The sequence below is a fragment of the Prionailurus viverrinus genome, chromosome E3, assembly GCF_022837055.1.
Source record: "Prionailurus viverrinus isolate Anna chromosome E3, UM_Priviv_1.0, whole genome shotgun sequence".
Lineage (NCBI taxonomy): Eukaryota > Metazoa > Chordata > Mammalia > Carnivora > Felidae > Prionailurus > Prionailurus viverrinus.
Window position 1 is genome coordinate 8,039,960 of NC_062576.1, and position 12,621 is coordinate 8,052,580.

Below are 12,621 nucleotides of genomic sequence, written 5' to 3' on the forward strand. Positions count from 1 at the left end.
TGGTCAGAGTGGGTGTGACACCAGGGTCCCTTGACCAGAGGAGCTGGGGCATGCCACTGGGTGGGTGAGGTGCTGCTTGGAGCAGTGGCAGCAGCCCGCTGCCTGTGCCCCCCACCCTCCTCCTCCCCAGCAGGCACCGCCACCTGCGCCGTCTACGGAGACCCGCACTATCTCACCTTTGATGGAAGACACTTCAACTTCATGGGCAAATGCACCTACGTCTTGGCCCAACCTTGTGGCAACTCGACAGGTATGGCCCTGGAGATGCCTGGGCCAGGGGTCCAAGTTCAGAACAGCTGGGAACAGCGGGCGGCAGGAAAGGGCTGGGGAGCCGATGGGAGGAGCAAGATGGGAACAATGTCTTGGGTGACGTAAGAGTGGACATGTCCACCCCAGAAGCAGGACTTACTCAGGATGCCCTTTAAGAGAATGCCTCTTTAGGAGTTTGTCTCCCTGGCCAGCTTTTACTGAAGGCCTACCTGGAATAATGGCAATGAAGGGACGAGAGAGCTATTATGAATGCCCTGCTCCAGAGGGTGCCCTGGCCCACTGAGGGGGCACAGAGTCTCAGCACAGTACAGACTATTCTGGAAGAAGGCAGACAGTCACGCCCCACTCTTTGTGCTCCTTTAGCCCCGCAGTGCCAGGTGTGGGCGCCACCCTCAGTGGACGCTCAGACATGCTTGTTGAATGGGCCCCTGGGTGCTCTTCACCCCTCTCCCCACCCAGAGCCATTCTTCAGGGTGGCGGCAAAGAATGCAGATCGAGGACAGGAAGGCATGTCCTGCCTGAGCAAAGTCTACGTGACCCTGCATGAGATCACCATCACCCTGCTCAGGGACAGGCGCACGCTGGTGAGTCTGGTTTTCTGTTCAGTCCTGCCAATGCTTCCAGACCTTGGCTGTAGCCTGTCCCGTGGGCCGCGGTGTTCCAGCCAGCTCCTGTCACCTCCAGACCTCTCAGGGACAGGTTCCAGAGCATTCTTTGTGCTACTGAGGATTGCTGTGGATGCTGCCGTGCCTTCCAGCGTAGATGTGGGAATCTGTGGGGCGGCGGGGGGGTGGTTCTCCTTGACTTTCCATCTGTCTCTGGGTGGGGTGTTCTCCTTGACTTTCTGTCTGTCTCTCCGGGTGGGGGTGGGGGTGGGGGTTCTCCTTGACTTTCCGTCTGTCTCCTGGTCTCCTCCCTTGCCCCGCCTACCAGGTTGGGGGGAAGCAAGTCTCTCTCCCAGCGGTACCTTCTAAAGGAATCTTCCTGGCTTCAAGTGGGCGGTTTGTGGAGCTGCAGACGGCGTTTGGTTTGCGGGTGAGATGGGATGGCAACCAGCAGCTGTATATAAGTGTGCCCAGGTGAGGGGTGCCCTTCGGTGCCGCTGCCACTCTCCCGACCTGCTCTGTCCCCTCCCCCTCCCAGGACCTTGCCCTCCTCCTCCCCCTCCCGTCCAGGCACTAATTTTCAATCTTTGGGTGGGAAGCATCTAGTTCCCGCCTCCCTTTGGATGAGGAGACAGGAGAAATTGGTTTCTGGGCAGAATGATAATAGCAGGATATACACACGATGCTTTGGGAATGTCCTAGAACGAGTGGCTAATGGGTCTTGGGAGCTTCCTGAAGAGTGGTCACTTGACCCCAGTCTCAAGAAAGGGTGATTCCCAGGACGGACAAACAAGGGAAAGAATGTCTTTGCAGATAGCAAACGGCAAATGCATGGAAAACCGGCAGTGTGGGAATGTTGTTGTGGTGTGGTTTGAAATGCTGGGGTTTGGAGTCGACAATGAAAAAGAATTTTTTAAAAACATTTTTTAATGTTTATTTATTTTTGAGAGAGAGAGAGAGAGCGCGCACGAGCGGGGAGGGGCAGAGACAGAGAAGGAGACACAGAATGTGAAGCAGGCTCCAGGCTCTGAGCTGTCAGCCCAGAGCCCGATGCGGGGCTTGAACTCATGAACCGAGAGATCATGACCTGAGCAAAGTCAAACACTTAACCGGCTGAGCCACCCAGGCAACCCAAAAAGTGGTTTTATTAAAGCACAGGGACAGGACCCATGGGCAGAGAGAGCTGCACTGGGATTGAGGGGTGCCTGATTATAGACTTGGGAGTTGGGGAAGTAAAGATAAGCAGAAGCTTCCAAAGGAGACTCAGGATCCCGGAGGTCTAGCTGTTGCCAAGCTACGGTTGTCCTTCCCCCTCTAACAAAGTATTAATATTAAGACAGATGGAGTTCCTGGAGGAACATCTTACTCTGCCTGTCTCAAGTATTGGTTGGGGCACCTGGGTGGCTCAGTCGGTTAAGTGTCCAACTTCAGCTCCAGTCATGATCTCACGGTTCATGGGTTCGAGCCCCACGTTGGGCTCTCTGCTATCACCGCAGAGCCTGCTTCAGATCCTCTGTCCCCCTCTCTCTGCCTCTCCCCCTGCTTGCTTGCATGCACTCCCGCTTTCTCTCTCTCTCTCAAAAATAAATAAATATAAAAAAAAGAATTTGTCAAAGGGCTGCAGGTTGTAAGGAAATGTAATTTTATCTACATTTCTTTTTGCCTTTGGTTCCCACATTTGTAGGGCCAGCAAGAAGATGGGGCATGAGCGGAGTAGTGAGGATGGCTAGGGGGGGGAAGGTCTGTGAGGTCCTTGTGCGCAGGGCGCCTGGCACAGGCTCTTGTTTGCAACGTGCGCCTGTTAGTCCTCCGATGTGTCCTGCCCGCGGCCCCCAGCTCTGCCCTTCCCTCTGCGTGGTCCCTCCAGGGACTGGAGCCCCTTCTCTCCATTAACGCCTCCTCCTCTCCTCCCACCCCCAGCACCTACTCTAGCAAACTCTGTGGCTTCTGTGGCAACTATGACGGGGACGGTAGCAATGACAACCAGAAGCCCGACGGCAGCCCAGCGCTGGACGATGAGGAGCTGGGCAACAGCTGGCAGACGGCAGAGGACGAGGACAAGGAGTGAGGACGTGGCCACCCCTGCTTCTGCCCTTCTGAGAACCGTGCACCCTGACCGACATCACCCCTTTTCTTCCTTCTCCTCTCCCGCCTGCAACCCCCCCGCCCCCGCAACTTCTGTCATTCTTCTCCCTGCTCCCGTTCCAGCCAAGTTCAGGAACACCTCACCACCATGCTTGCCCCCACGCTGTCAGTCATCCTCAGGGGATGCCAAGCAGCCTCTGTTCCGGTTTGCTCGGTTCCAGGTTTTCCCACCTCCTCCCGGGCTTGGGGTTCAGCAGCTGTCCACTAGGGGCTGCCGAGAGCCGCGAGACTGCTGGGGTAGGGGCGGGGTGTTGACGAGCCTTCAGGGCCTGTTGGTGGGGGGGGTGTCTCTTCCAGGTGCCAGAAGAACCCGACAGTTCCTCCCTCGTGCGAGTCAGGCTGGCAGAACAGTCTGTCGGGACTACAGTTCTGTGGACGGCTCTTGGACACCCGCGGAGCCTTTGAGTATGAAGGGAGCCGGTTAGGGCCGCAGGGTGGTCACTGAGCACCTGGCTCATTCCTCTGACCCAGCCTCTCTCCTCAGGGCATGTCTGCCTCACCTCAAGGCCTCCTCGTTCTTCAAGAGCTGCACGTTTGACATGTGTAAATTCCAGGGGCTGCAGCCAGTGCTGTGTGCCCATATGGCAGCCTTGACTGAGATCTGCCAGGATGCTGGCTATGCCGTGAAGCCTTGGAGGGGACCCCAATTCTGCCGTGAGTTGTGCCCCGCAGCAGGGCCCCTTCCTTCACCCACGGATGCGAGCAGAGGGTGGGCATCTGAGTGTTGGCACAGGCGTGGGGGACCCCTGGCTGAACCCCTCTGATCCCACACGTGCACAGGGAAATCTGCAGGCAGAAATAGCCATGGAGAAAAATCACAGTCCCTTGCAGACTCAGAAAGCGCCCCCGGCCGCCTGAGGCTATGCGGGGCAATGCTTGCAGTTTTATCTGCACGGCCTCGGTGTCCTCGCCTCTGGGGAGCCTGCTTAGGCGGCGGTGCCCTTGATCGAGCCCTCATGGGCTTTTTCTTCTGCCCTGTAGACAAGTGCATGTCTACACAGCAGCAGTGCTGAGACGTTTGGATCTGTCTGCTCCCCCAGATCTTTCTGCTCCCCCAGACCCGCCTCTTAGTAGCTCCCAGCAGACCACTTTCTGGGCCCAGAGTGGAAGCCGAGCTCCTTGGTCACCCTTCTCCGGGTCACCCTCTGCTTCTCAGGATTGGGCAGAAGCCTCTAGCTGTGGGCCCTCTGAACGCTGGGCTTTGAACCCACCTTCGTTCCCTTTTCCCTGTCCTGCCCTGTGCCCTTCTCACCTCTGCTTCTCCATCCTCCAGCAATGACCTGCCCACCCAACAGCACGTACACGCTGTGTGCCAGGGTGTGCCCCGCTACCTGCCATTCTGGGTTCTCTGGCATGGCCTGCCAGAACCGGTGTGTGGAGGGCTGTGAGTGCAACCCGGGCTTCGTCCTCAGCGGTCTCCAGTGTGTCCCCCACTCCCAGTGTGGGTGCCTCGAGCCCACAGTGGGCTACTTCAAGGTGAGCCTCTGGGCCCCCCACCTCCATGTGCACTTTTGAAGCCAGACCCTCATCTCTGTTGTTTCTCTCTTCCTTCTTTGCCTGTCCCTTGCCCTGTCCCTGAGAACGACACTGGCGTCCATCACAGCCCTCTGCCCAGCTCTGGGTCGGCCTACTGAATACCCTGTCTGTGCCTTGCTTTCCCCCCAATTTTACTTTGTCTGTAGTCCCTCTATCTCTGCTCTGCCCGCCCCCCACCACCTGTGCCTGTTGGAATCCTTCACCTCCTCTGAGGCTCTGTTCAAATGCTGCCTCCTTGAAGCCTTCCTGATAAGCAAAGTCAGAAGACGTTCCTCTAAACTTCCTGAGCCCGTGCTTATTGTCCGTGTTGATGGCAGGAAACTCTCACTGGGCCCCCTGATTGTCTTCTTTAGGTGCATATCCTGCTGGAACAGTTGATCCATTAGTTTACTTGTTTACTGCCCCCCCTCCCCACCCCCCCATCATGAGCTGTTAGGGCAGGAACATCGTCCACCCAGTTCATTCCTGAATCCCTAAGACCTAGCACAAACAGATATCTGTTGAAAAAGTGAAGGAACAAAGAAGTGAATGGCTGAGTAAGTGAGCCAATGCCAGGCTTGCAGCGAAGCCTGGAGCTTCGGGATGACAGGAATGGTCCCAGGGAGCAACCCACTGATCTGAGTAACAGATCTGGGAATGACCTCTTTCCTTTCTTCTTTCCATCCCCCAGGTAGGGGAGCGGTGGTTCAAGCCAGGCTGCAGACAGCTCTGTACCTGTGAGAGCAACAATAAAATTCTCTGCACGCAGTGGAGGTGTCAGGCCCAGGAGGTCTGTCGTCAGCAGGATGGCATCTATGGCTGCCATGCCCTAGGTGAGCAGACGGGTGGAAGGTGAGTGGGGGGGGAGGAGGAGCTGCCCGCGTGACCTTGGGCGAGGGCATGGCTCTGCCCTAAAACAGGCACCCCAGAGAGCCGAGTCTAACGGGGGACTGGAAGGCAGTTGGCCCAAGCCTGAGCAGCCTCTGCGTGGACCCGGTGAGGTTGGGCAGTCCCTATGCTTGACCTCTCTAGGCCGAGCCAACCACACGGATGAGCCAAGGATGAGCCAAGGGTCCCATTCCAGTGTGGACTCGCCCAGAGAGCAGCTCAGGGTCAGGGCACCTCTGAATTCCATCTCCTTCACCCCAGGGGCCGCCACCTGCACCGTCTCAGGGGACCCCCACTACCTGACGTTCGACGGAGCCTTGCACCACTTCACGGGCACCTGCAGCTACATCCTGACCAGGCCTTGCCAATCTAGGTCCCTAGAGAACTACTTCATCGTGAGCGCCACCAATGAGTTTCGCAGTGGGAACTTGGAGGCCTCTTATGTCAGATCCGTTCACCTGCACATCTTCAACCTGAGAATCTCGCTCATCAAAGGCCACAAGGTCATGGTGCGTGCCTCCGCCCGCCTCCCCTGGCCCCTGCACCACCAGCATCTCTTCTCTGCACCCTCCTTGCCCACAGGCCCACCTGTCTGGCTTCTAGAGCCCCCGGGGGAAGCCCACAGCAGATCCAGCCCCCAGTTCCGCAGACACATCACCATCGCTGTCTGCTGCCTCGTCCTGTCCCCGTTGTCCTTGTCCCAAGGGCTTCTCCCTACTGCATCCTCCCTGCCTCTGTAGCTGAATGGTCGCCGAGTGGCCCTGCCTGTGTGGCCTGCACAAGGCCGGGTGAGCATAAGGCCTAGCGGTTCCTTTATCCTCCTCTACACGGACTTTGGGCTTCAAATTCGCTACGATGGGAAGCATCTGGCCGAAGTGACAGTGCCCTCCTCCTATGCTGGCCGGCTCTGCGGGCTGTGTGGTGAGTTCCCTGGGCATCTGCGGGCAAAGTGGGGACAATGGGCCAGAGTTTGTCCCAGACCAGCTCATCCACAGATTTCAGTAGGCATCCTGAGGGCCTGTCTGCTTGTGCGTGCGGGTAGGTGTTAAAAGGCCAAAGGGAAAGAGAAAGAAAGATGAACCGTGGTCTGTTGAGTGAAGAGCGAGCTGTCTCTTCTAAGAGGAAGGTGGTGGTCCTGGGAGAGGGTGTATGGCTCTAACTGGACCCTCCTCCAGGCAACTACAACAACAATAGCCTGGATGACAATCTGCTCCTGGACAAAAGGCCTGTGGCCAGCTCGGATGGCCTGGGCGTCGCCTGGAAGTTCCCTGATTACTCTGAAACAGGGTGAGCTGGGAATGCGGGGAGCCAGAGCTGGGGAGGAGCCTCGGCAGGCAGCCTGGGGGGTCCTCTGTGCGTCCCTGATCTCTCCGGAGACGAACTGACCCAAGGTTGTTGTCCCCCACCGCCCCGCTTGCCTTCTGCACTTACTCATCTGTCTCTTTGGAGAGCCCCCTTGGGAATCCCATCCTGAGTGCCAAATGCTTTCCTTCCTGTTGCATCTTCTTTTTTTTTTTTTTTTTTTTTTTTAATTTTTTTTTTTTCTCTTTCAACGTTTTTATTTATTTTTGGGACAGAGAGAGACAGAGCATGAACGGGGGAGGGGCAGAGAGAGAGGGAGACACAGAATCAGAAACAGGCTCCAGGCTCTGAGCCATCAGCCCAGAGCCCGACGCGGGGCTCGAATTCACGGACCGCGAGATCGTGACCTGGCTGAAGTCGGACGCTTAACCGACTGCGCCACCCAGGCGCCCCATCCTGTTGCATCTTCTGACCTTGTTGCTTGAGGGACCACTTTGTTCTCTTCTTATTCCCCTCCCATTTTCCCTCTCCACTGTCGCTTCAGTTTTGGGGAAGCTTCCTCCAATCCTAAATTCCTGTCCCTTCCCCTCTCCTTGTTCAGCTGCTTTGCTAAGGGTCCAAAGCCCTCCAGATGCCAGGAGAACAGAGGGGCAAACAGCTGGGAAAAGAACTGTGATGTCTTAATGGACCCTCAGGGTAAGCCACATCCCTTGGTGGCCGCAGCGCTCTCCTCCCCTGGCCAGAGACAGAGGAGGGGGACTGGTCAGGCAGGGAGGAAGGATGAGACAGGAAATAGAAAGTCAGAGGGAAGGCAAGCGGAAGGTAAGGCAGAGGCAGTGTTCACCTCGGGAGCTCTGATGGACCTTTTTTCTTTGCATCTTAGACAGTACTTTCTCAATAATGACGGGTTTTGATTGAAATGGATGTTGAATGCACTGCAGGGCAGCCACGTGGTTCTTTCCCCTTCCAAGCTGACTCTCTGCCCTCACACCTACATTGTTTCATCTTCCAGGACCCTTCTCTCAGTGCCACGGGGTGGTGCCTCCCCAGTCCAGCTTCGCCAGCTGTGTGTATGGCCAGTGTGGGACCAAGGGGGACACCCTGACCCTGTGCCGCTCCCTGCAGGCCTATGCATCCCTGTGTGCCCATGCCGGTCGGGCCCCTTCCTGGCGGAATGGCACCTTCTGCCGTGAGTGACCCGACCACCTGCTCCCGAAGCCCGGAGGAGGCTGCCAGAACCCCTGTCTCTCTTCCTATCCTTAAAGTCTGCTCCTCTGCTCTTCTGTCACAGCCCGGCCCTCAGCCCCATGTGGAACCCCCATCCTGTCCCAGCCTTCCAGTCTCTCCGAACCCAACCCCCACCCTCAACTTGTCTCCCCACTCTGGGAGCCTCCTCCATCTGACTCTCTCTTCACCAAGACGGTTTACCCTCATTTGGTTACTGCCTCCTTCCCCTCTGACCTGGGCCAGCTCTGTTCCCTTTCTTCCTTCCTCTCTTTTCAGGGAACTCTTTTTTTTTTTTTTTTTAATTGTGGTAAAATATACATAACATAAAATTTTCCATCTTAATGACTTAAAACTTTTTTTAATGTTTATTCATTTTTTAATTAAATTTTTTAAAAATTTATTTTTGAGGGGCGCCTGGGTGGTTTGGTCGGTTAAGCGTCCGACTTCAGCTCAGGTCATGATCTCACAGTTCGTGAGTTTGAGCCCCGCGTCGGGCTCTGTGCTGACAGCTTGGAGCATGGAGCCTGTTTCCGATTCTGTGTCTCCCTCTCTCTCTGCCCCTCCGCTGTTCATGCTCTGTCTCTCTCTGTCTCAAAAATAAATAAACGTTAAAAAAAAATTTTTTTTAATTTATTTTTGAGAGAAAGACAGAGAGACAGAACGTGAGGAGAGGGGCAGAGAGAGAGGGAGACATAGAATCTGAAGCAGGCTCCAGGCTCCGAGCTGTCAGCACAGAGCCCAACACGGGGCTCAAACTCAAGAACCCTGAGATCATGACCCAATCCGAAGTCAGACTGTTAACCGACTGAGCCACCCAGGTGCCCCCAGAATGTCTTTTTAAAGACTGAGTAATATTCCACTGTATGGATAGATCTCATTGTGTTCATCCATTCATCTGATGAACATTCTTTGGGAGCTCTCGATGCCCCGAGCTCAGGGTGCTAGAAATCACTGCCCTTCCTGACACTGGTTTCTTCTTAGCTCTGAAGTGCCCGTCCAGCAGCAGCTACAGCCCCTGTGCCAACCCCTGCCCAGCCACCTGCCTCAGCCTGACGGCCCCCAGAGACTGCCCAGCAGCACTGCCCTGTACGGAGGGCTGTGAGTGCCAGAAAGGTCACATCCTGAGTGGAACCTCCTGTGTGTCCCTCAGCCAGTGCGGCTGCGTCGACCAGGAGGGCTACTACCACCCGGTGAGAGGCCGGACCGCAGCACCACATGTTTGGGGAGCAGGAGGCCTCAGAGCCTGTGAAGGGGTAAGGCGGCGGGGCCAGTGCTAGGGGCTGAGCAGCAAGCCCAGAAGCCCGAAGGCTGAGAAAGTCTGGGGATGGAGGCAAGCAGCCAAGGGGAGCGAGCCGGAGGGGGCGCCCGGGGTAGAGGGTTCGGTCCAACTCTGGCTTCCAAACCTCCATGGGCTCTGCTGACGCCCACATCCCACAGGTCGGGGAGAGATGGTACGCGGACCACACCTGTTCCAGGCTCTGCACCTGCTCCACTCGCAACGCCATCTCCTGCCAGCAGGCCGCCTGCAAGCCTGGCCAGATGTGCTGGCCCCTGGATGGGCTGCTACGCTGCCGGGCTTCAGGTAGAAGGCCCTTGAGCACACAGGAGGACCCCGGTGTCACTGAGACTGCCGTCCCCAACTCCTCCTCACCCTCTCCCATCATCTGTAGCTCTTGGGCTCCTATGTCCGGGGTCCCAAAGAACTTCTGACTGGGAATGAGGACCCCTGTGCCGTTGGAAAGGGTTCCTCGTGTTCACTCATGGCTGTCCCGGCCGTGAACTTAGATGGGACATTGTGAGTCCCGTTATGATGCCACATTCTCTGGCAGAATAGCGCCCCTTCCACCCCCAAGCCTCATCCTAGCCTGGCCACCGAGCCTTTATTTCTCTTCTCCCCTCCCTGTGGGGCCTCCTTCACCTTCAGCTCTCCTCACAGATGGGGAGAGCACTTGTTCTCGGAGAGGCTGGACCACTCCTCAGCAACCCGTCTCTCTCTGCCAGGTATGGGAGTGTGCCGTACCTCAAACCACTCTCAGTACCTGAGCTTCGATGGCACTTACCACACCATCAGGGACACCTGCACTGGTGTCCTGGTGAAAGTGTGCCACCCCACCATGGACCTGCCTTTCTTCAAGATCAGCGTCAAGTATGGGAAGAAGAGAGGCCAGTCTGCTGTTTCCTACCTCCACCAGGTCAACGTTGACTTCTTTAATACCCTCATTACCTTGATAAAGGACCACCGTGTGCTGGTGAGCTGGGTGGTGTGGGGGGGAAGGGAGGAGGCCAGCTCTGGGGAGGGGGCTCAGGTCCCTCTTCCCACTCACCTGCCCTGCCCTCCTCTGTAGATCAACGGCACACAGGTCACCTTTCCCTTCGCCACCGAGATCCGAGGGCTCAGAATCAGTATTGTTGGCAACAACACCGTACTCTATTTTAACACCGGGGTGCAGGTCAAGTTTGACGGCAAAGATTTCTTTGAGGTCCAGCTCCCTGCAGCCTATTACCAAAAGGTGGGGGAATCCCCTGGCTCTTCTCTAGGGGAGTCTGTCTCAAGAGGGCCGAGCCCTCTCCAGACCTAACTGGTCACTCCCCAGAATGGAGGAGGGCTGGGAGTGCGCCTGTTTCTTAGGAGTGGAAATGCGGGCCCATATGAAAAAGTCTTTTTCTCTTTCTTTTTCTTTCTTTCTTTCTTCCTTCCTTCCTTCCTTCCTTCCTTCCTTCCTTTCCTTCTTTCCTTCTTTCTGAGAAAGAAGGAAAGAAAGCAAGTGAGAGCGGGAGGGGGGTGGGGGCAGAGAGAGAGGCAGACAGAGGATCTGAAGTGGGCTCTGCCCTGGCAGCAGTGAGCCCAACGCGGGGCTCGAACCCACAAACCATGAGATCATGACCTGAGCCAAAGTTGGACGCTTAACTGAGCCATCCAGGCACCCCAAAAAAGCCTCTTTTGCTTCCCTGGTGCCCAGAACCCTTTTGCCCACCCAGGTCTGTGGCTTGTGTGGAAACTTCAATGGTGAGGAAGAGGATGAGCTCATGATGCCCAATGACGAATTAGCCCAGAATGACGCCGAATTTGTGGAGAGTTGGCAAGATAAGGAGTCTCACCCAAAGTAATTGTCCCCAAAGCCTCTAACCTTTCATAGGAACAGGAGTTGGGATCCCGGACTGTGTAGCGCGCCAGGGATAGGAAGACTGGAGTGTTCCTGTATGTGTGCAACTTGACGGGGGATGGCTTCTGGGTCCCCAGAACCTATCTGGGGACACATGAGCCTTCCTTTCTTCGCTTCAGAGTGTGGGCAGGGACTGAGGCTTCCGGAAGGTAGCTGGAGCTTGGACCAGCTTCCTGGTGAAGACAAGACAACAGGGTCTTCTGAGTCACTTGGGAGGGCCAAGTCATTTTCATAGGTGGGGCAGTGGCTGTCCCTGTGATGACCCTTTTCTCCTCTGCAGTTGCCAAAAAGAGAGCGAGGAGACCCAAGCAATACAGCTGGAGAATCTAAATATAGGCTGCAGGAGAGATGACCTAGTGAGAGCCCAGGAACAATGCCGGGCGGCCTTTCAGACTCCGGCCTGGACTGAGTGTGCCACCTACGTGTTCCTCAAGCCCTTCCTGCTCAAGTGTATCCACAACCTCTGTCAGTTTGGAGGCCTACGCCATGCCCTCTGTGGATCTCTGGAAAACTTCGCAGCCGCCTGCCGGGCCCGGGGGCTCCAGCCCCCAATCTGGAGAAACAGCAGTTTCTGCCGTGAGTGTCCCCTACGGTCACCCCGAGCACTCCCACACCTCCTTTCCATCTGCGTGTCCCTTAAAGCTCCCTGTCTTCCTTTTGGGCCGTGCCCGACCTGCATCTGACCTCGTTGTTCAGCTGTGGCTCCTTTGCAACAAGGTCTCAGCCAATGCCCCTATGACGGGGACAGCACACACGGACCTTGCTTCTCCACACCCCTCCTTTCCTTTATCCACACCGCTCCCTGAACCTGGAAAGTTCCAGGTTTTAACACCGGGGTCCAGGTCAAGTTTGACGGCAAAGTCTCGCCTCCTGGCAGACTCTTAGGCATCCTTCTGTAGTTCTTAACATTATTTTCTTCAAATTAGAATTCACATACCATAATAGTCACCACTTTAAAAATACAATTCGTTGTTTTCTAGGATATTTACAAGCTCTGCCACCATCATCACTATATAATTCCAGAACCTTTTAAACTTTAAGACAGTGGTTAGTGTGTTTTTAGGATGTGACGCATTCACATGGTTCAGGAACTTTAATGTATTAAAAGATTGCCTGGGGCATCTGGGTAGCTCAGCCAGAAGTGCGTGCGGCTCTTGATGTCAGGTCATGAGTTCAAGCCCCATGTTCGGGGTGTGGAAATTACTAAAAGAATAAAAAAAAAAAAGATTGCCAGTGAAGAGTCTCCCTCCCCCCTGACCCCGGGTCACAGCCTGACCTTATCAGCATCTGAGTATTTTTCCAAAGATCTTTTACTTATGCCCATAGAAACAAATGCAAATTAATTTTCCTTATTTTTTAAATTTTATTTGTTTTAAAAATAGCATACAAGATCCAGTAGATTGCATTTTATTTTTTTAACTTTATTTTTTATTTTTTAAAATGTACATCCAAGTTAGTTAGCATATAGTGAAGCAATGATTTCAGGAGTAGATTCCTTAGTGCCC

The 12,621-nt window shown here is 55.3% G+C and overlaps 1 protein-coding gene across 2 annotated transcripts in view; it reads left to right on the forward strand.

Annotated features, from left to right (window-relative positions):
• ZAN (zonadhesin) overlaps window positions 1-12,621 on the forward strand; it is a 38,925-nt gene that overhangs the window by 15,242 nt on the left and 11,062 nt on the right. The window contains exons 17-35 of one of the 2 annotated variants that reach the window (XM_047837510.1): window positions 131-250; window positions 730-854; window positions 1,204-1,349; window positions 2,796-2,939; window positions 3,318-3,425; window positions 3,505-3,674; window positions 4,294-4,496; window positions 5,227-5,368; window positions 5,685-5,932; window positions 6,164-6,344; window positions 6,599-6,710; window positions 7,327-7,421; window positions 7,738-7,914; window positions 8,934-9,142; window positions 9,390-9,534; window positions 9,954-10,201; window positions 10,298-10,462; window positions 10,932-11,056; window positions 11,397-11,692. In XM_047837510.1, the coding sequence (XP_047693466.1) occupies window positions 131-250; window positions 730-854; window positions 1,204-1,349; window positions 2,796-2,939; window positions 3,318-3,425; window positions 3,505-3,674; window positions 4,294-4,496; window positions 5,227-5,368; window positions 5,685-5,932; window positions 6,164-6,344; window positions 6,599-6,710; window positions 7,327-7,421; window positions 7,738-7,914; window positions 8,934-9,142; window positions 9,390-9,534; window positions 9,954-10,201; window positions 10,298-10,462; window positions 10,932-11,056; window positions 11,397-11,692 (3,159 nt within the window). The remainder of the gene's footprint in view (window positions 1-130; window positions 251-729; window positions 855-1,203; window positions 1,350-2,795; window positions 2,940-3,317; window positions 3,426-3,504; window positions 3,675-4,293; window positions 4,497-5,226; window positions 5,369-5,684; window positions 5,933-6,163; window positions 6,345-6,598; window positions 6,711-7,326; window positions 7,422-7,737; window positions 7,915-8,933; window positions 9,143-9,389; window positions 9,535-9,953; window positions 10,202-10,297; window positions 10,463-10,931; window positions 11,057-11,396; window positions 11,693-12,621) is intronic. The other variant, XM_047837513.1, reaches the window with a different exon arrangement.